Source organism: Azolla caroliniana, unplaced genomic scaffold (assembly GCF_043228905.1).
Source record: "Azolla caroliniana isolate FFs.n. ecotype wild unplaced genomic scaffold, voAzoCaro1.0.p SCAF_2, whole genome shotgun sequence".
Lineage (NCBI taxonomy): Eukaryota > Viridiplantae > Streptophyta > Polypodiopsida > Salviniales > Salviniaceae > Azolla > Azolla caroliniana.
This window is the reverse complement of record NW_028230437.1, coordinates 9,201,311-9,222,486: the sequence shown is the minus strand read 5'-3', so window position 1 is coordinate 9,222,486 and position 21,176 is coordinate 9,201,311. Positions and strand designations below refer to the sequence as shown.

At 38.8% G+C, this 21,176-nt stretch overlaps 2 protein-coding genes across 2 annotated transcripts; one reads left to right on the top strand and one right to left on the bottom strand.

Annotated features, from left to right (window-relative positions):
- The first annotated feature begins 244 nt into the window (after positions 1-244).
- Positions 245-6,432, top strand: LOC147867313 (SMAD/FHA domain-containing protein). The gene is made up of 3 exons (XM_087315109.1): positions 245-397; positions 2,926-3,358; positions 5,200-6,432. The coding sequence occupies exons 2-3, from the start codon at positions 2,931-2,933 to the stop codon at positions 5,969-5,971; spliced, it is 1,200 nt and encodes a 399-aa protein (XP_087171235.1). The 5' UTR covers positions 245-397; positions 2,926-2,930; the 3' UTR covers positions 5,972-6,432.
- Positions 6,433-7,525: 1,093 nt separating this feature from the next.
- Positions 7,526-13,553, bottom strand: LOC147867312 (transmembrane 9 superfamily member 2-like). The gene is made up of 7 exons (XM_087315108.1): positions 13,308-13,553; positions 10,710-10,750; positions 10,042-10,609; positions 9,770-9,907; positions 9,509-9,665; positions 8,562-9,046; positions 7,526-8,196 (listed from the first exon to the last, which is right to left on the bottom strand). The coding sequence occupies exons 1-7, from the start codon at positions 13,535-13,537 to the stop codon at positions 7,977-7,979; spliced, it is 1,839 nt and encodes a 612-aa protein (XP_087171234.1). The 5' UTR covers positions 13,538-13,553; the 3' UTR covers positions 7,526-7,976.
- Positions 13,554-21,176: the final 7,623 nt, after the last annotated feature.

Genomic DNA, 21,176 nt, shown 5'->3' with positions numbered 1-21,176 from the left:
CCCATGGAAATGTCCGAGTTCACACTTGCTCTGTCCCATGGAGATGTCCGTGTTCACACTATTCCTCTGTCCCATTGGAAATGTCCGCCTTCACACTCCCTCCCCCTCCCAACCCACCCCTCTGCCTGGCCATGGCCATCCCTTCCACAATCCTTCGCTCTTTCACAGACCTGCAGGTTCATCTCCCTACCCCCCCCCCCCCCCCTCTTTCTCTCTCTCTCTCTCTCTCTCTCTCTCTCTGTGCCTGCTTACACAGCCACGTTTTTGCTCTTCTTAGCAGGTATCTCTAAGGATAGTTCGTTCGCCAAGCTTTGTCCAGGAGCCTTTACTGCTTTTCTTCTTCTGATCTTTCATGGAAATTCGAAGAACCACTGACCTTTTCCAGAAGTTTCTTCAGGTTGGATTAAAACAAAGCGATCTTTTTCTGTCCCTGCTTCCTTCTCTTTAAAAATCAGTGAAGTTAATTTGCCTGATTGTGTCTGGTTTTTTCTTGATCTTTCAGATACATACTTGGATTTGGTTCTGTTAGTTAAGTGTTTAGACATATTTTCTTTTATGTTCTTTGCAGTTACGCAGGGTTTTATGAGGGTTATAGTTCAGATTTAGCTACAGATTTTCATGGACACTTAGGAACTACTCATCATTTCCATGCTTCATTTCAAGTTAGATTATCCCGTGGAAATGATTTACCTCAAGATCTATGATCAGATTGTCTCAGTTTTCGCTAATTTTGTGGGTTATAGGATTGTTTTTGCTAGAAATGTTCTTTTACAGAAAAGTGTGGTTTTTACAAGGCTTAATGTTCAGGTTTAGCTGCACTTTCTATCTGTTGAAGCTTTCATGGACATTGAAGGAATGGTTGATCGTTACAGACCTTTCTTTTGGTTTTATTATGAAAGCTTCCCATCTAACTTCCTGGAAGGTTTAGAACACCAATCAAACTACCAATTTAGCTAAAATGTCATCATTAGAAAATCTTCTACAAATGAAGAAATTCCTGCAGAAAATTTTTGAACTCACTAAGTTCGCATCCTGGAACCTAGAACCCTCTTGAACAAGGAGGTCGACATTTATTAGCATCCAAAGATGCACTTCCCTTTCAATATTTCTTTGTTTATCATCAGTAAAAGAGGATACAATAAGGTCAAGCCCAAATCCTAAAACTAGAACCATTAATTTAAAAGCCTATTTCAGATGACAACGAAACTTCCATGTAATGCTTCCAAAGTACTCTTAACTGAACATTGTAGAAAAGATAGCAAAGAAACTATGAGATCCTCAGGTTTGCCCCACCAAAAAGGACTTACAATTAGCTTTAAAGTAGAGCCGAATTTACCAGAAGATGCTTGTTTAAATAAAACAAGTCTCCTTGTCCAGTGTCACCCTTCAAAATATCATCGTAGCCCATTCACTTGTCCATCACTTATACCTTTTAAAGCAACTGTATATGGCCTCATTTCAAACGACTTTAGGAACATAACATGCAGACCCCAAACAAATCCAAACCCAATGTTAAATGGATGAAACTCATGGCAATAATCATGGGTGTTACTGTAGCTGGTTCCTTTGTCTTGAGGCCATTAGCCTTTGATTGATCTTTGAGATCGTGGGATGCTGTTATTATTTAAGTGCAATGTTATTAAGTGGTAATGTACATCTGTGTTCAATGTATGTATGGTATTTTAAAACTTACATTGTAAGATGTGAAAAATAAGGGATAAAAAATCCAATAGCATAATTTAAACAGAAGAATCTCAAGATGCAATGAGTGTGTTGACAGAGACAATATGTTAACACCTATTAGTGCAAGGTTGAGATGCAATGCCTCATAATATAATATTCAATGGGTTCATTCTGATGCATAATACCTGAATCTGATCTCCATGTCCAATTAATACATTGAAAAGCTGTTGCTGCAGCTGAATATAGAGTCTTCTGTCAAATTCTGTGTCAACTCTGTGATAAGACCTGGCTGACTTGCTGCAGAAATTACAGTTTGGGTAGCTGGTGTGCATTTTGTCGTGGTAGATCAAAAGTCTTGTTAAATTGCACTGAAAAAGATAAGTTTTTGTGATCCACTGCTTTACCAGTGTGTTTGGGTTGCACCTAGGGCACATGTATATGAGTCCCTAGTGTGGTGGGAACAAGGATGCATAAACTACAGTGCTATTTTCATACCTATATGGAAACAATTAAAGCCACTCCTTAGTGAATATCTTTCTAGACTATTCATCCGGAAGATATCTGCCATACTCAGTGAAATCTTCAAAATCCACCAATCACTGACTTGAACTCAACTCCACAGAATCAAGTTCTCGAAGCATCTCTCTGAAGTATCAAAGAAAGAGGACTGATGGCATGCTGTACTAGCACCGAGGTCTCCAAACAAGTTGATATGTCCATGTCTTTCCAAATCCCAAATATTCTCATCTAAAATGAGACATGGTTATTTCCATTGGGAGATAACATTTAACAATGTATGGTTATCTGCCCTCATATGCTCAGTCTAACCCACATCTATCAAGTTGCCTTATTTCTGCGAACAATTTATATGAGAGGTTGTAACTTTTCTTTGTAAAGCACAACTCTACCAGACCCTCTGATTTCCTGTGTCAAAGTGATTTTCAATGTGGACAGTAAGATACCTGTAAAGTTGACGATCCGATCCTAATTCATTTAGGTTGATTGGTGAGATTCTAGGATTTATTGTTCTAAACTAAGAGTCTAGGTATTTTTGTTACAGCCAGGGTCTTGACAGTCATTACAGATAATGAGAATTAGAGCTGATAGTTGTTTTTTGTGGTGTTCTTTTCAGTTTTATCTTCTGTTTTGGTAGGCTTAGGGACTAAGGTTTAGCTACATTTTCATTGATCACTTCAATGTCCTTACTTCATGTTTATTTATTTGACCTGTTACAAACTACAGCCGTGATGCACAGGTATAGTTTGGATAGATTTAAGAAGGCTCAGACAGCTGAGCCATTTTCAGTACAGAATGGAGCTACTGTTGCTTCAGCCTCTGGGCAAGTGAGAGATTTGGCTATACCATCAAGTGTAAATAACCAATTCCATCACCAAACAAATACAGTTTCGAAACCTTCAGAAGTTGAGCTATCTTCGACTCAAACTACAAGTGTTGGTGGTGGACAATCTAATTGGCAACCTCCAGATTGGGCAGTAGAACCTCGATCAGGACTTTTCTGGCTCGATGTTATGAAAGATGGAGAAGTTGTTGATAAAATAATGCTAGAAAAAAAGAGACACATTTTTGGCCGACAAGCCATAATGTGCGATTTTGTTTTGGATCATCCGTCTGTGTCCCGACAACATGCTGCAGTGGTACAACACAAGAATGGCAGGTTTGGCTTTTCGCACCTTCTATGTGAACGATGAATTTTTGTATTCTTTGCACTTGGTTGTGCTTTTTTGCCAAGGGAAATATTTCACAGTTCTATTTCTACGACATCTTTATGAAATCCTATCTAATTTAGAGAAGAGTTTAATGATTGGTAGTCATATTATAATCTTGTTTGTGCTTGAGGGCCGTATGTATTCTGTCTTTTGAAAGTTCAATCTCCTGTGTTATTGTAGCGTTTATGAGCTGTTTCTTATGGATAGTGATGCAAATTAAGCTCTTGGTCAGGAAAACACAACAATTACAGTTGAGCAGTAATTCCTGTAGATCTTATGAGTTGTGCATTTTTTTGCATTTGATCTTATGAGTTCTGCTTTGAGGTGATTAAAGGCTAGTCTTTTTTTATTTCGTTCAATTCAAGATTTTGTGTTATATCAGCTCTAATTCTCATTACCTGGTACATTTACTCATTTATAATAGATCCGGCCATTTGTGTCTTTAGACTTTGTTTATGCGATTTGGAAACATCTCAGGATTTGGATTTACCACTTTGAAGACATCGTTTATAGGCAATACCATTTGGTGATATGTGTTGAATTCCATTTAGCTGATTACATAGTTTGTGTAGAGATATGGATCCGTTTAGGTTACATTGGAGGCGAGAGATGATTATTGAGCCTACAAAATAACTCAGATTCCTAGATTCTAATCCAACATCCAATTTTAAGTTACGCATGTTTTGAACAAGTCACATGTTTCTGCCAAGACCTCTAATAATTATATCCATATATTAATGATGGATATTGGGGTCTGATACAGCATGTTCTGCTTCATATCGATAATGTATAAGAGGCTATATATGGCCCACATAAGTTTACGTGCTTCTGTCTAGAAGACATGACTGAGTATAGTGCTTCTTACACTCATCCTCTCTGGAGTGCGTACATCCCGAGCTATCCTTTCAAAGAAGACCATTATTGACAACTTTTTTAACTGCCAGAAACTATTGTATGGCCTGCAAATGGTAAATAATGCTTTTCACTTTGAAACTATTTATGGCCTGCAAATTGGAACTGTTTGCATTAACTATTGTATATGACTTACATGGGGCAATCAGTTCTTGACACTTCTAAATTCAGTAACCAACCTCCTAGCTCTTGCCTGTAGCAATACTTTTCATTCAATTGATAACAGCCATTCTGAATGAGTGATTCTGTGCTACATCACATGTTAACACGGTGATATTTGAAAGGAATCAATCCTCTACCATGTGTCCTGTATCTGTACAATTACTTATAAGCTGCTTATTGGATGTCTTGGTCCAAATGTGTCTGCTAATGTGCTTATATGTAAGTGCAAATTTCACAATGATCCTTGTAGTTGATGCATCTTATAACACGAGCATTGGCTCTTCATAACAATGAACTCAAATTTTCACATCAGGCTTCTGTCACACTGAATGTGAGAACCCTACTATTGTTTTATCTGTGTCAATATCTCAATCTCAACTCCAAATTTAATATGTTATCGTCAGGTTGCATAGCTCTCCTCACTATGAGAAGAATAATTATGGATGTATAACACATGTCATTTTCTCCACATTTAGTTCAACTTGTTTATTTAACAAGCCAGAATCAAGTATGTGTGTGACTGGAATTTAAAAGTATATACACAAATGAGAGATGTGGATATGATTCCATTTTAACCAAGTGTTTTTGACACCTGAACATGTTAAAGAATTGTGATCTATAGAATTATTTGTCTGGATTCTGTTTCCATTACTTCTTTTAATTCTTTTGAATATGATTGGGATGTGCTTTTCATTTTGACGTGGTGTGACTGCAGTGTTTTCGTGATAGACATGGGATCAGTGCATGGCACATTTGTCGCCAATGAGCGCCTTAGTAAAGATAGCCCGGTTGAGCTTGAAGTAGGTCAATCCCTAAAATTTGCTGCTTCATCTCGAAGTTATGTGTTGAGGAAGGGGGAGGTCAAAACACCACATTCATCGAAGTTACCCTCCAATTTTGTACTACCTCCTCCTCCTGATCCATCTGATGAAGACGCAATTGTTGCTTACAACACACTTCTTAATAAGTTGGGTATGACATCTGTTATTAGATCTGGATCAGCACAAAATGTGCCTACTAAACGGCCCAATAAAAAGCTTAAAAAATCTAGAGTTACTTTTAGAGATCAGTACAATGGAATTCTTGTTGAGATAGTTGGTATTTCTGATGGTGCTGATGTGAGTATGGAGCCAGGACCTTTGGGAGTTAAAGAAGGTTCTCTTGTTGGAAGATTCGATGATCTTGTTGAAGTAACTGTCATTCCAAAAGAGAAGAATATGAGTAATTCCACTGGTTCCATAACAATGAGCTCATCGAAAGGAGTGACAGAAAAGCTACAACAGTTTCTTGAGAAAGTAAAATCTCCCAACAAAGTTGGACTTTATGATGACTCCCTTTCAGCCCCAGTTGGTGCTTCATGGGCAAAAACATTAGCTAGTAGCGATAATGGAACTTCTTCTGTGGATGATAAGAACAAAGATAGCAAAGACAAGTCATTGACTTTTGATGATGATCTTGATGATCTTTTCGGTGATGCTGGAAGTTGAAAGTCACTGCTGTATTTGCGATGTTCTGGTGCTTGAAGACATGCTATATTTTTATAGACATTCTTGGTGCACAAGAGGGAAGTGCAAATTCATTGTATTATCACTGTTAAGAGTCCCACCTACTCACAACTCCCTTGTTACTTTGGTGGGAACCTGGGTTATATAGATGAGATGTCTATCTTTGCAGTTGGAATTTCGAAGGATTGTGCATCCATGGAAAAGGGGGAGAACTTGCAAGTTCGAAAATTAAGTTTTTTATGGTAATCTCCCCCAAGATCCTGAGAGTAAATGGATTTTGTTATCTTCATTATGATGCATAGATTGGTAACCTTTTTTTGCAACCCAGGGTCCTTGAGTTGTACATGTGACATTAGTTGTTGGGTCTGTTTCCAAAGTGCATTTTTGAGGTTTCCACTTTTACAAGGCTTTTAGCGATATATACAGATAGATATATTGCTTGATGTGGCATGTTTTTAATTCACATTCCTTTTTTGCCTATTGTTGCTCATACTCGAGATGATATTGACTTGTTACTAGCTAGTCTCTAATTTTTCCTACTAGTTGATATGTCAATGCTATTTAATTTCATTGACATGTCAATAACCAATTGATAACCAGCCATTGAGATGCTTCTGCATTGTTTGAATGAAACTATAGGTATTTTAATCATTATATATTCGAGAAATAACTCATCTAGTTGTGGTTCTTATCTAGGTGTTTTATTCCTGTTAAAATGATCTCCATGCATCATTGTGGGCTAGATAATACAAATTACAATTATGTCCAAACTTCACATTATACATTAAATATTCACCTCAAGAATATGAGTAGTCATTCTCTTTGTTTGAGACGTCTCAGGGGATCTCGAACAATGATTCACTTGTTATGGACTTGTTCAGCAACAAGAAGTTTTATCTGTAAGGTGCTCTTTAAATCAGGTCCCAAACTACTATTAGTCCAAACAAGCTGCTTTCAGTTGCTAGACAATGCTATCTTTTTCCATTGGAAGGCAATTATCAAAACCATTGTACTACAAACACAACTTATTAAATAACAAAAAGCCTAGTGATACTCAGTTTTCTAAACATTTTTTGTATTGCCAACATTAAATTAATCAACACAGTTTCTGAAACTTTTTTCATTAACAAGCTCTTAAGAAACCAATTAAACACTTTATTAAGGATTCAAGTTTGATGATACATACATATTACATAATTCAAAACAATACCCCAAACCATGAAGATGATTAAACTATAGTTTGAAGACAGATAAACCACAAACTATAAAACTGATAAAAAAGGCTCAAGCCAACTCAACGAAAACCTGGAATTCCCAAACCCAACCATGCATAGATTTGAATTGGGCATATTTTCTTAGGAACTTAATAGAAGCTGCCACAAATTTAATCACCATATGCATAGAAACACACTTTTCTTATTTAATTAAACACGAGCAGTTCTAGTAAGCATACCATGATACATGCATGAATATTTGAATCTGTTATAAAAACTGTTAAATGCTCAATAGAAACCGTTACTTAGATTAAGAAAAATATACCAGGAAAAAAGGGTATTAAATATTAACAAAGAATAACCAACTGTTTCATACATTATATTAGATAGTCAACTGTCATCTCTAACACAAGGATCAATTTACATGAATTTTCATAAAAGAGTTGACTGCAGAAATTCAACAAAAAACATTTTGGAACAAGGTTAATGATCTTATTTCTATCTATAATATATATATATATATATATATATTCCAACAAGATCCTTCATGGATATTACATCGTTGAACAGAGGCATTACATAGCTATAATTCTGGAAGATCACAACTTTGTATGCTACCCAGAAAAGTGGATGGCTGGTTGCTCACCCTTGTCTCAAATCATCTACAACTAAATTCAATACTTCGAATGGCATATAACCAAATTTGCATGGGAAATGATTCAAACACCATATATTTTATTTGCACTGTTCTCCCCCATGTTATATACTTTTCCTCATTCACATTTGATCGATCGATAAATATGCCGAACAAAAAGTAACGATGCTCTGAACCCCACTGCTCCCAGCATCAGGAAAAATCCATAGCATATACATGTCATATAACCAAAATAAAAGGAAGTCTGCATGAATCCTGTCATGTCTGAGCGAGCAAAATAATAGTAAAAGCAGTAGCCTAGGACAAAAGCACCTGTTGAACCCCCACATAAGACTGACCTGCAAAATTAAACATTAAAACTCATTATTAAAAGTTAGACTTGAAGAAGAAAAAGGGCTATATATTAGATATCCAGCAGATCAGGGCAAATACTAAAATACCCCCAACGCTTCAAAAATCAGAATTCCTGTGCAGAGACTTGCATTATTCTGGTACTTTTTGAAAATTCGGGTATGCTTGTAAATGCCCAACAATTATGGGTTAATTTGGAGTTCTCCCTACCCTCAATCATCCTTGGGAGTAGTATCTTATTGATGCTATGTTAACTTTCAGTTATGTTTATCAACTAAGTATGAAATAAAGACTGCCACATTTATGCTAATTATCTGTCATTAGTTTTAATCAGTATTAAATGACTGCTTACCTCCACCACCATTTGTGATCTTCAACTGCTAATTGAAAATATGTCAGGGCTATGGTGATAAAAGCTGTTACAATAATCAAAATGATGAAAACAATGAAGAGGATGCTGTAGATAGTGTAGACTTTGTGACCCCAAACACTCACAAATATGTAATATAACTCAATATAAATGGCACTGAACGGGAGAAAGCCTGCCATTGCCATCTGTGGAATCGTTCCTCTATACCATGGCAACTCAGGAATCTCTCTAGGAAACTTTGTAGTTCTACAAGGAGCTTGAAACTCTGCTTTGCTATTTTTACCAGCGACACCTCCCAAGACCAAAAGTGGAAATGTAACCAATGTCCATATGAGAAGGATAACAACAATGGTTCCAAAAGGCAGTGCTGCAGTAGAGTTATAGGCAATAGCTACAGTGTTAAGGAAACAAAAGGTCAAGAACAAAGGACCACAGAACAAGAAACCTGTAAGTATCAAGTTGCGAACCTGCATATGATTTAGGAATATTCAGATCTAAAATAATTGGCCTTAAAAAGCATATGCAACAAAAGAAAGAAAGAAAAATGCATCAATGTCTCTAAGAAAGAAAGATTTGTCGACATACAAGGTACGGAACGAAGTTGTTGCCTCATCTTTGGAACAAAGAATAAATCTTCCGAGTTTGAAATAAAACAGTATAGAAAATAACATAAATAATAAAGATGTATTAATAATGTCTCTAAGAGGCGCAAATTACCTATGACACCCCAGTAGCTGAATTTTCTATGGGACAACAGACAAACATTCAAATTTCTGAAACAAAACAGTAATGCAAAACAGAAAGAAATACATATTAACATTTCTCAGAGGTCAAAATGACCGTGAACAATAGTTGTCTCAAGGAATTCAGAATTACAAAACAGAGAGAAAGAAAGATGTGTTGACAATGAAGAATGATGAAATACTCACCCAATTGATGCCTCCAAGCTGTTGGTAAAAGGAAGATGCACTATAGCCTGCAATACCAGATGTAAGGGCATATATGATAACAAGGGCACTGTAAAGGGCACCTCTGTTGTATGGGTAAAAGACGCCCACAAGAGCTAGCATGAAAATAAAGATAGCACTGCACAAAAATTTCAATACGTTAATCTTAAAATGTCAATGCCATAACATCATTCTACACTCTTTAGGGAAAAAACTGAGTATTAACATATAAAACACACTTACAGGGCGAGTAATTGAGTACCACTTCCAAGGACAGCACAAAAGAGTGACTTATGTGAAGGATATCTAAATACGTCACCATGAATGTACTTCCAACCTGTTTCTTCTTGATCATCAGCCGTCTCTTCGTCCCGTGAATACCTAAACACCCCCAAATAATTTCAAGGCCGGATGATAGGAAATTCCTTATTGCAATATATATAGAGATTATTACAGAACACAGTTTCTTGAGTGCATGAATACATTTCAAATGATATCAAAACCACAACACTTACTTGATGAAATCATTTTTTAGCACACGCATCAAAATGGTGGCAAGAAAGCCAGTGAGGAGAAGGACTGTCACACAGGAATTGATGATAGAAAACCAATGTATCTCCAGATGCTGAGGAAGAAAGGAATATTTCGCATATTTCTCCACACGCTTTTCAAAGGGTTTTTCTGTTTCCTTCCACTTAACAGAGTATTGGAATTCCACTTCAACCTCTTTGTCCTCTGTTATATCAACAGTATAACTCCGATCTGTAGCCACACTGATCTCAATAACTCGGTCATCATTGTAAAGAACTTCAAAGTGCACATGTGTGTACAGCAAGTATTTCATTTCATGTTCATCTACTTTTCCCACAAAACCCCAGATAGGTAGATCATCATAATACATCTGAAAATAATAATCTTTCTTCACTGCCTCCCTGAAATCTCGAACATCTTCAATTGAGAGTGTCTTCTTGCACAATGATACTAAATTTTTGTCTTCTTTGAAATTAAGTTCATACTTGGCATGTACCATTCGATCTCCATTTAGGACTTCACCAAGATCTTCCTTCTTCTCAGTTACCTGGGCTGAAATGTACATTCCATTAAAAAATCAGTAATTAAACAACAGAAACACAAATACAGTTTTCAGTGACGAAAATGTAAACAATAAAGAACAAAGTGAAACCTGGAGGACAGAATGGCAGATCAAAATATCGATAGGTCTCACTGCAACAAAACAACAAGAATGAATAAAGACACTTTCTAACATGTGATGATATATGTGCAGGGGTATATTTTTCATAAACAGCTGTGTCCATTAAACGATTCATTTTGACTATTATCTCTTATGTCATTCACATGATACACATAACTGACCATTCTACATGCTATACACATAGCTGGACTTTTATCTCAATGTCATTTACATGCTACACATAATTGAACATTCTACATGTTATACAGATAGCTGAAATATTACCTCTATATCATTCACATGCTACAAAATACAGAACATCCTACATGCACTCAAAAGTTTATACCTTGTTATTTGATTAATAATCCACTGTATAGGTTTTTCAATTATACATTGTCCTCCATGAATGCAAGTTATAAAAATTTAACCACAGTATACTGATAGGTTCATCTCTAATATCTTTCATATATAAAAAAATAACCTTTTGATGTCCTAAGCCCATATCTACATCATCATAAACATCTCATCTGCTTTTTATAAAGGTAAATATTAATGTTTGGGAAACACTGCCCGCATTCACTCTTTTTTAATGTCCTATTGAATGTATGCTATTGTACTTTTTTTAATTTCTTATAATTTCATACATGGCCGAAGGGAATCCAAATGATAAGCAAGATTCAATTAACATATAAAGATACAGCTAAATAGATATCACAATAAAATAAACCCCCTGCTATGCAACCTCATCTCAATGCCACAGAAATTTCACCATCTGAACTTGGTCCAAATGCATTATAATGCCTAAAGTTCCAAAGCCTTCCCCCTTTACGATAGTAATGAATGTGCAAACCAGACATGTATTTATGAAACTGAAAATACAACAAAGATTAGTTGCAGAAAAAGCAGGAACGTGAAAACTGAAAATTGATTTAAATATTAAGGAAAAAAACAGCTATTTGCATCAGTCAGACAGACAAACATTCTTGGAGACTTAAAATAGATCAAAGTTTCCTAAACTGATTTTAAGAGGGCTCAAATACTTTTATATTGACATCTGCAAGAATGTCCATAACTTTCCTTATTTTAACAGATCTGTAGGGAAACACAAAGAAGTACAAGGTCTTACTTTACAATAGGCCAAAAACATATAATGAATGCATTAATGCCTGAAATTGGGCATAAATCAAAGTTTTCCAACTCAAAACTTGTATTCTGCAAACAGATTGGAATCAGGGATGGAAAAAAATCTTCAATCTAACACAGAAATCACTCCGATTCTCACTTATAAGCATAAGAAAATCCCTTTGTATTAAATCCACTTCAACTCAGGAAAGAAATTGATTGAATTTCCTTCCCCAGAAAAGAACTAAAATCAAGCAAGGAAATAGCAACAAAGACATAAGAAGAAAATCAAAATGGACAGCATTCGAAACAAGAGATGGAAAACAAGCACTTTCATCTAAATATGAGACCACTCCAATATACAAAACCCATACAGAATCTTAATCCCAAACGAAGGCCAAATCAAGTAAAGAATAATCTATAGAAGCTAAAAATGATTAAAAACAAGAGATGCAAAGAGAAAGATCCAATACAGAGACCTCTTCGATCTTCACTATAACCAATGAAAGAGCATTTGAATTGAATGAAGAAAAGAAACAACAAATCCAACATCTTATAAAGAGCAAAGAAAGCAATTGAATATAAAAACGGAATCAAAATCAAGCAAGTAAGGATCAAAATGAAAAACAAATCAGGTAGGGTTTCTGAATGAAACCCAAAGCTCTGAAATGGGACCCTGCATTGTTAGAAAAAAGTAGAAATATCGATTTAAATCTCAACAACAGGACATAAATCAAGCATAGAAAGATCTAGAGATTGAAACAATTGGAAAAACGCTTCAATCTAGCACAAAAAACCTCTCTGATTTCCAGAAATAAGCCTAGAAATCCATTCAAAAATATAAAGTAAAGAAAGCGGTTAAAGAAAAGAAAATCAAGAAGAGAAAAAATATATATTGACAAAAAGATGACAATGGAAAGAGATAAAAAAAAAAACTAATATACAGAAGAAAAACGTCAACTCTCTTCATAACAAGGTAGAAATTAAGATTCCAACTCTAACAGGAGAGATGCGAGAAAGACAGAATAAACAAAGAGGTGAAAAATACTTGGAATGGAATAGGGCAAAATAGGAGATACTTCAATCTAGCATAGACACAAAAAAAGCTATCTGGTTTCCACCACCACAACAATCATTAAGCGAATGGAAAGAAATCCCTTAATCTAATCCAGTAAAATAAAAAGACAAAAAGAAAAAGCCACAAAATTTTCAAAAGAAGAGAAACTATGGAAATCAAGACAAAAAAGAGATAAGATGACAATGGAGGAGAGATTAGGGTTTTTTCACAACAACATTAAACCTACAAAAAAAAAAAAATCCCCTTCATATATACCACGAAATCTCGAAGAGAAAGACCAACAAAGACAGGGGGATATAATGAGATGGGGGGAATGGAGAGATATAGGGTTTTGTTTTTGTTTTTTTTCATTATGTGAGGCATAAACATATACATGTAGATAAATATACCTGGGGTTCTGGAAAGGTCCGACCTTGTTGGCGTAGAGGGGGACGGGATCACCTTTGGCGTACCGGTGGTCAGAAGAGCTGGAGCGAACCAGGAGAAGCAGGGGAGGGGAGGAAGGAGAATGGGAAGAAGAGGAGGAGAAGACGAAGACGAGGAAGAAGAAGAGGAAGCGGAAGCAGAAGCGCCTGGTGGAGCTGGAGCTGGAGCTCGCCATCGCCATAGCCATAGCCATAGCCAAAGCTCCCCACCCCGAATTCACACACAAAATGCCCACAAATTTACACTTACTCACAAAATCAGACTGTAGACACACCAAAAAACAGAGCAGCTTCTCTCTGTCTCTGTCTCTATGTGTTTTTAGTTTATTTTATGTTATAAAGTTATAACTTTATAAGTTTATAACTTACAATAAACAGATAATATCTAATTGATTTTGTATCTTTATTTTATTGTATGTTTTATGTGTGAATATGTGTGTAATATGATTAATTAGTGAGCTAAATTAGTTAAGTGGATGGATGGATTAGCAAGGATGTATTGATTGATTGATATATATATATATGTATACATTCATCATTAGCTCTCTCTCACACACACATACACACACCAAACTCTTAATTAGTTTATGAATTGTGATCATTTATGAATTGTGTGATCAGTTGTGTGTGTGTGTGTGAGAGAGAGAGAGAGAGAGAGAGAGAGAGAGTAATGCGGATGGGTATGTTCCCCCTCCTCCGAGCTTTTGTTTGTATCAGTATATGTATACACACATACTTGTCGTATATAATTCGTCACATCTTTTTAGTGAAACCCGATCACGAGAGTTCCTCATCCCCCTCCCTTCCTTACGTACCGAGAATTGCTTTTCGGAAGGCACATCACGCTTTAAACAAATGTGCAGATAGCGACATTTCCTATGGCATGCAAAGAATCCACTCCTCAACTGAGCAATTCTTGTGTGTGTGTGTGTGTGTGTGTGTGTGTGTGTGTGCATGTGTATTTTGTCGAGTGCCCCCTATCAGTAAAAAGAATTAAATGCAATAGTTCATCCCTCGGAAAGCTTGTATATAAAATCTCGTCGTTTTCATCTTCGAATATATTTTGTTGTTATTGTTGTCATCGTTTCTCGCTTTAATGTGTGTGCGTGCGTGCATGTGGTAATATTGAACTTAACATCCTAAAGAGGGGGATAATCTTGTTCTCGCCACATACGCACTAAAAGATAGATAAATAGTGTTAATTGAAAAGCTAATATCAAGCAATAGCATGCACTTCAAACCTCTTAAAAAGTGTGGGGAGATTGTTGAATGAGGAAAGAACAACAATTAGTCGGCCACAAGGTTCTAGAAGAGTATTGCAAGCAACAAATTCAAATTACTGTGGATTCCTTCCTACAAAACATGAAATTAGATTAGAACACCCCTTAATTCGATAGATATGCATCCTCACACCGATAGGTGTGCTTATATTTTATCTAACAAACAAATTTGGATGAAAGTATAAGTAAACATATTAAGAGAGAATGAGGGTGCAAATTTACCAACAATAACCTATCCAAGTACTCAATGAGGATGCCCGTCTAATTGGGCACATAACCAATTACCAAAGCACCATACCATGATATTCTTACAAGAAACCTTAATCACCCTAGGTTGATCACACTAACAACAAATCATTGCCATCTCATACCTTAAATGAATGATCATGCATAATCTCCAAAGGTTACTACAAACAATGTAAAATCATGCATCCAATAAAATGTAGTAAATAATCCAAAATATCCATGAATTGTGACCAAAACATTCAACATGTAATAATGGCACAAATCCACACACGAACTTGAATGAAGTTGCCCCAACTGCAAATACTGGTAACACTTGTCATGAGCCTACAAGCATAAAGCTATAAAGTTACAACTTGATAACAAGAAAGTATATACAATATCACAAAGGACAAAACAAAATGAAGGGGATTGCTAGAGAGATTCCATTTATTATTGAACCGAAATAGTTTAACAAGAATGAAGTGCCTCTATTTATATGTCTTGACTTCTAGACCAACAATCATCGAATTCTATGGACTTCAAAATTTGAAGATCATCAATCTTGACTAGTGAGGAAGATAAGGGGGTATTTGATTTGGAAAAATATTCACCACATAGGGTACCCAATCTTGACTAGTGAGGAAGATAACGGGGTATTTGATTTGGAAAAATATTCACCATGTAGGGTACCCATAGAGAGACAACGGGGGAAGATGTACCCATGGTGGAATCTTTGTACTTCGTGGGTGTGTGAGGAACTAGTTGGGGTGACATTGAGAAGATGTATATAGAGTGCACGAAAATGTCCTCATCTCAAGTTTCTTGAAGTAAGATGATAAGGCATCAACTTGGAGAGGGATCATGTAAACAAATGAGGCATTGGACTGAAGAGGCTCATCGAAGTTGTGGTCGACTAGAGCTGATTGAGTCTTCATTGAAAACTACATCATTGCTCCTAATAAGCTATTTTTGCTCAGGGTCCCATAGCCAAAATCCAAATTGCCCATCCATCCCATAACTGAGACGATGCATTTTCTCGAATGGGGAGCAAGCTTCATTTGGTTCTCCCTTGATATGTACACATAAGCTTCGGACCCGGATATGCGAAGTCAAACATAGGTCGGCGATGTTCCCAACTGTGGCACTTGAAGCTTAATTGCTTTCGATGGCGCCAAATTGATAAGATATACTGCCATTTGCACAGCTTCCACCCAAAATTCCAACTTTAGTCTAGTGTGTTGGAGCATTGCCGTCACCCGTTCTTGGATTGTTTGGTTCATTCTTTTGGCTACACCATTCTGCATTGGGGTGTAGGGAATGGTTTGTTGATGTCTTATCCCTTTTTCAAACACTTACTTTGTGAAGGCTCTGGAGGTGTATTCTCCTCCGTTGTCTGATCGGTTTTCAACTTTGGTCAGCCACTGAGTGAAAACTTTGAGCGCTTCGTCCTTGGACTTAATCGAATAGGTCCATACCTTGCGGGTACAATCATCCACGAACGTGATGAAGTACCAAGTGCCTCCCAGAGAACTTTCAGGCATCGGCCCCTAGATGTCAGTGTGGATTAGCTCCAAGGGTTATCACACCATCTTGTAATGAATTAAGTGAGGACTTTGGGTATGTTTCCCATATCGACAATGCTCGCAGAAGTCTGACTCAGCATGGTTGAGCTTTGAGATGTAGCCGATTTCTGAAAGTCGTTCAAGGCCAGCTTGTGACATATGGCTGAGTTGGCTATGCCATAGGGGAGATGTCGACAATTTGGTTACGTTTAGTGATCCCTCCCAACATATCACTGTGAGTGGATACAAGTTTTTATATCTCGCGCCATGGCCGATATGTAGATTTCATTTTGTTGAGTGACCAGGCTCAACAAGGGCCGGATCGATTGAACAAGCCGAGAGCTGGATCAGATGAAGATCGATCGGCTAGGCCCGGACTGGATCAGAGAGCCGGATTCACGCATGAGCCGGTAGGTCGTTAGAGGCTTACACACCTAGATTAGTAGGTAATCATAGTTTTTGGAGTTAATGTTAGTAGCTCAATTATGAGCATTGAATTACTTGTCAGTACTTCTGACCGTCCTTTATGGACTTGTATAAAAGTGCTCACTAAGCACATTTGTATGTACAAAGTATTATTTTGAAATTGAGTTTTTGGGTCCTGCTCTCTCTATCTCTCCCGCGTGCTCACTCACTCACACACACACACACACACACACACCATTGTTCTATGTGTTTACTATTCTTTGTTATTGTTGTTGTTGTCTAGTTGAGCCGGTAGTGTCTTTGTAGCTTCCACATGCTATTCTTTTCACCTTTTATGATCTGCCACGATGACTCACTCAAATCAGGTACGCGCCGGACTTGGTGTAAGATGCTTAGATTTCCATTCGGTAGTCGAATGGGAATTTTGCCTATTTCGGTGATTCGGCACTCCTGACCATTTCCGAGTCAATTTGAGCCTGCTCCAGAATGTGGCACCTGAATCAAACAACCATGTTTGTGCATCATGTGCACTGAAGAGGATCTCCCTGATCGATGAGCCTTCCAAGGAAAGTACTCCTGATCTGGATTCAGGAACATGTATTTTGTTGCCGACTAAAGGGTGATTCGAATCGAAAGAGCATGTATTCCAATCGAATTTTCGGCCATTTCCCTTCTTATTTAACGACTAGAAGTTGGAATCATTGTGGCCGGCCTTCCTGCAGTGGGTGTAATAGGCATTTGGCATCCCGCTCCTCGATTTCGACTGATGTCCGTCATTTCTCCTCGGCCGACTTTGATTTCAAATGGTTCTCTGAGCCATTCCTCCGGAGAAGTGAGCTTTGGCATTGCCATCGATGGTGAGGCCCATCGATTTCCTTCAAAGCTCTTTCGACAACACTGCGTCGATCGCTTCATCCAATGTTAGTTTGGTGGAGCTATCAGTGACTATTGTGCAAAATACTTCCCAGCTCATCGGGAGGCTCAAGAGAAGTGCAAGGGCTTTGATTTCTTCTTCAAAATTCAGGCCCTGTGAGGAGAGTTCAGTCAACACCCGACCGAAGGTGTTGATATGGGAGGTTGCCAGCTTTGTCTCCCTCATCTTCATATTGAACAATTGCCAAATCAAGATGAGTTCGACAAGCTCGACTTCTTTTCAATTACTAGCTCCCAGATATGATGATACCGCACGTCAATATGCTTTGTCTTCGTGTGATAGGTAGGATTATTGATGAGGTGTATTGCGCTCTATGAGTCGTAGTAGATGGTTGGCATTGGTCGGTTGATTCGGCTTTTGGCCGAGAAATCAGCTGACAATTGGTGAAGCCAAATGGTTTCCTTCGTTGCCTCCGATGCTGCTATGTACTTTGCCTATGTGGTGGATAGGGTTGTGCATTCCTGCAACTTCGATCTCCATGATATGGTACCGCCGCCATAGGTGAAAACGTAGCCTGATGTCAACTTCCGATTGTCTGAATTCCTGGCATAGTCAAAGTTTGTATAGCCTTCAACTTCGGTCGGTTTTGCCAATTCGAAAATTAGTTGTGCATCTTTGGTCCCTCTTAGGTACCTAAGATGTGCTTTATGGCTTCCCAATGCTTTTGTCCTGGGTTTGACATGTACCGGTTGACGACCCCTACGACATGTGCAAGGTCGGGTCGGGTCGCCACCATCGCGTACATGATACTTCCTACGGCTGATGCGCAGGGTATCTTTCCATTAAGCTCTCTCTCCTTGTCTGTTGATGGAGAGACTCTGTCTGATAGTCGGATCGACGTCGGCAACAGTGTTGGTGCTGGCATCGCGTTCTCTATGTTGAAGCGCATCAGCACCTTGTGGATATAGTCGGACTAGGAGAGTCGGAGAGTTTTTGTCTTCTGATTTCGCTCGATCCTCATGCCCATCATGTGTCGGGCTTGTCCTAGTTCTTTCATTGTGAGCATGTCATGAAGGCTCCACTTTAGCTTTTTGATTTCGGCTTGATTGCTCCCTACAATCAACATGTCATTGACATATAGGATCAGATAGATCTGGGACTCATCATCCAATTGTCGAGTATATAGACATGGGTCAGAGTCGGACCGGTGATAGCCAACTGCTTGATGTAGGAGTTTAACTTCTGGTACCACATCCTCGACGCTTGTATTAAGCCGTAAAGACTTTTCTTCAATCGACATACGGGGTGACCTTCCTCCCCCGTCGCCGTGAAGCCTACTGCTTGAGACATGTAGATGTCTTCTTCCAGATCTCTATGGAGGAATGTTGTCTTGATGTCTAGCTGCTCAAGCTCTAGGTCTTCTATCGCCATGACCCCAAGTAGGAGTTGAAGGGTGGTCATCTTGACTACTGTTGAGAATATCTCGTCGTAGTCAACCCCATGTTCTTGTTTGAATCCATTCGCGACGAGCCGAGTTTTGTATTTGGGCTTCTTCAAATCGGATACATATTTGTATCTAAATACCCATTTGCAAGGTAGCGTCTTCCTTTCGGCTGGTAGTTCGACTAGCTCCAATGTATTGTTTTGATGGATCAAGTCCATCTCGGATCTCATGGCTTGTAGCCATGCATCGGCGTCCAGTGTGGCTATAGCTTCTTAATATGTGCTTGGTTTGCCTGCATTGGTGTAGTTGACGTAGTCGAGGCCCGGTTGATAGAACTCTGTTGGCCTTCTGACTCACCCGGATCTTCTGAGTGCCGATTTTGTTGGTTCGATTTGACAGGAACTACACGCTCTCGATGAACAATGCTCAGCCACAACCAAGCTTAGAATCAAAACACAGAAAAACGGGGAATGAATGCACGACACAATGGAGAGAAGCGTACACAAGATGTTTACGTGGAAAACCCAAACATGGGAAAAACCACGACAGTCCACTGACTGCTAACTATCACTATGTAACAATATACAATCGATGAACACAGAGGCAACGACCTCTTGTTCATTGTCTTCGCCACAAGCGGCGGTTACAACAAAGATACGAACTCTTCGTCTCTTTCTCTCTCTCATTGTACACTGTTGCGCTCTAATCTTACGCCAACAAGAATGACAACTACTATATACTAAGTTTGCCCTAAGTCATATTTATACTAATATGACTTTTTGGCTATTTACAAATATAGCCCTGATGGCCTCTCAAGAAACATATTTATGAATATGTCCCTTCATCCAGTGAGCACTTCTCACTGGGTCTTCACCATCCGGCTCTTGCCGGGTACTCCACATCCGGTTCTCACCGGGTCTTCCGTAGCCGGGTACTCCTCATCCAGTTCTCATTGGGTCTTCCGTAGCCGGGTACTCCTCATCCGGTTCTCATCGGGTCTTCTGTAGCCAGGTACTCCTCATCCGGTTCTCACCGGGTCTTCTGTAGCCGGGTACTCCTCATCCGGTTCTCACCGGGTCTTCCGTAGTTTCTCATCAACACTGCTCTTCTCACTTCCCATCCGGAGGGACTTGTTTCCTAACAAACTCCCCCTTCACTCCAGCATGGGATGTCTTACTAATCCGATCCGCTTCCGACATGCATCCAACTTGTCGGGTACCAGTACTTTGGTCAGCATATCTGACCCGTTCTCGGCCGTGTGGATCTTCGTCAACGCGAACTCCTGGTCATCTACTCTTTCTTGGATCCAGTGATACCTTCGCTGGATATGCTTCATCCGGGAATGGTAGGCCGCATTCTTAGCAAGGTGGATGGCACTTTGACTATCGCAATAGAGCCAATATTCATCTTGTCAGATACCGAGCTCTCCGATGAAGTCCTTCATCCATAATATTTCCTTGCCGGCTTCCACAACCGCCATGTACTTCGCCTCCGTGGTTGACAACGCAACCGTCTTCTGAAGCCTCGACTGCCATGAAACAGCTCCCCTTGCATATGTCATTACATACCCGGACGTAGATCGGCTGGTATCCACATCAGCCGACATGTCCAAATCAGTAAAACCGTCAAGTTGAGGTTTACCGGAGCCGAATCGGAGACACATGTTCGAAGTGCCCTTCAAGTACCGGAGTATCCATTTGACCGCGTTCCAGTGCTACTTGCCGGGATTGCTCATAAACCGGCTCACCACTCCGACTGCGTATCCTATATCCGGTCGGGTACACACCATTGCGTACATTAAGCTCCCGATGGCAGAGGCATATGGAACCTTCATCATATCAGCCTTCTCTGCTTTTGTCTTCGGGCTTTGCTTACCAGATAATCTGCAGTTTTCCGGGAGTGTCGATCCGACCGGTTTCGTTTCTAACATGTTGAACCGCTGAAGCACCTTTGTCACGTACTTCTCCTGTGACAGCCACAATTGCTTCGTTGGCCGGTTCCGGATGATATGCATCCCCAACA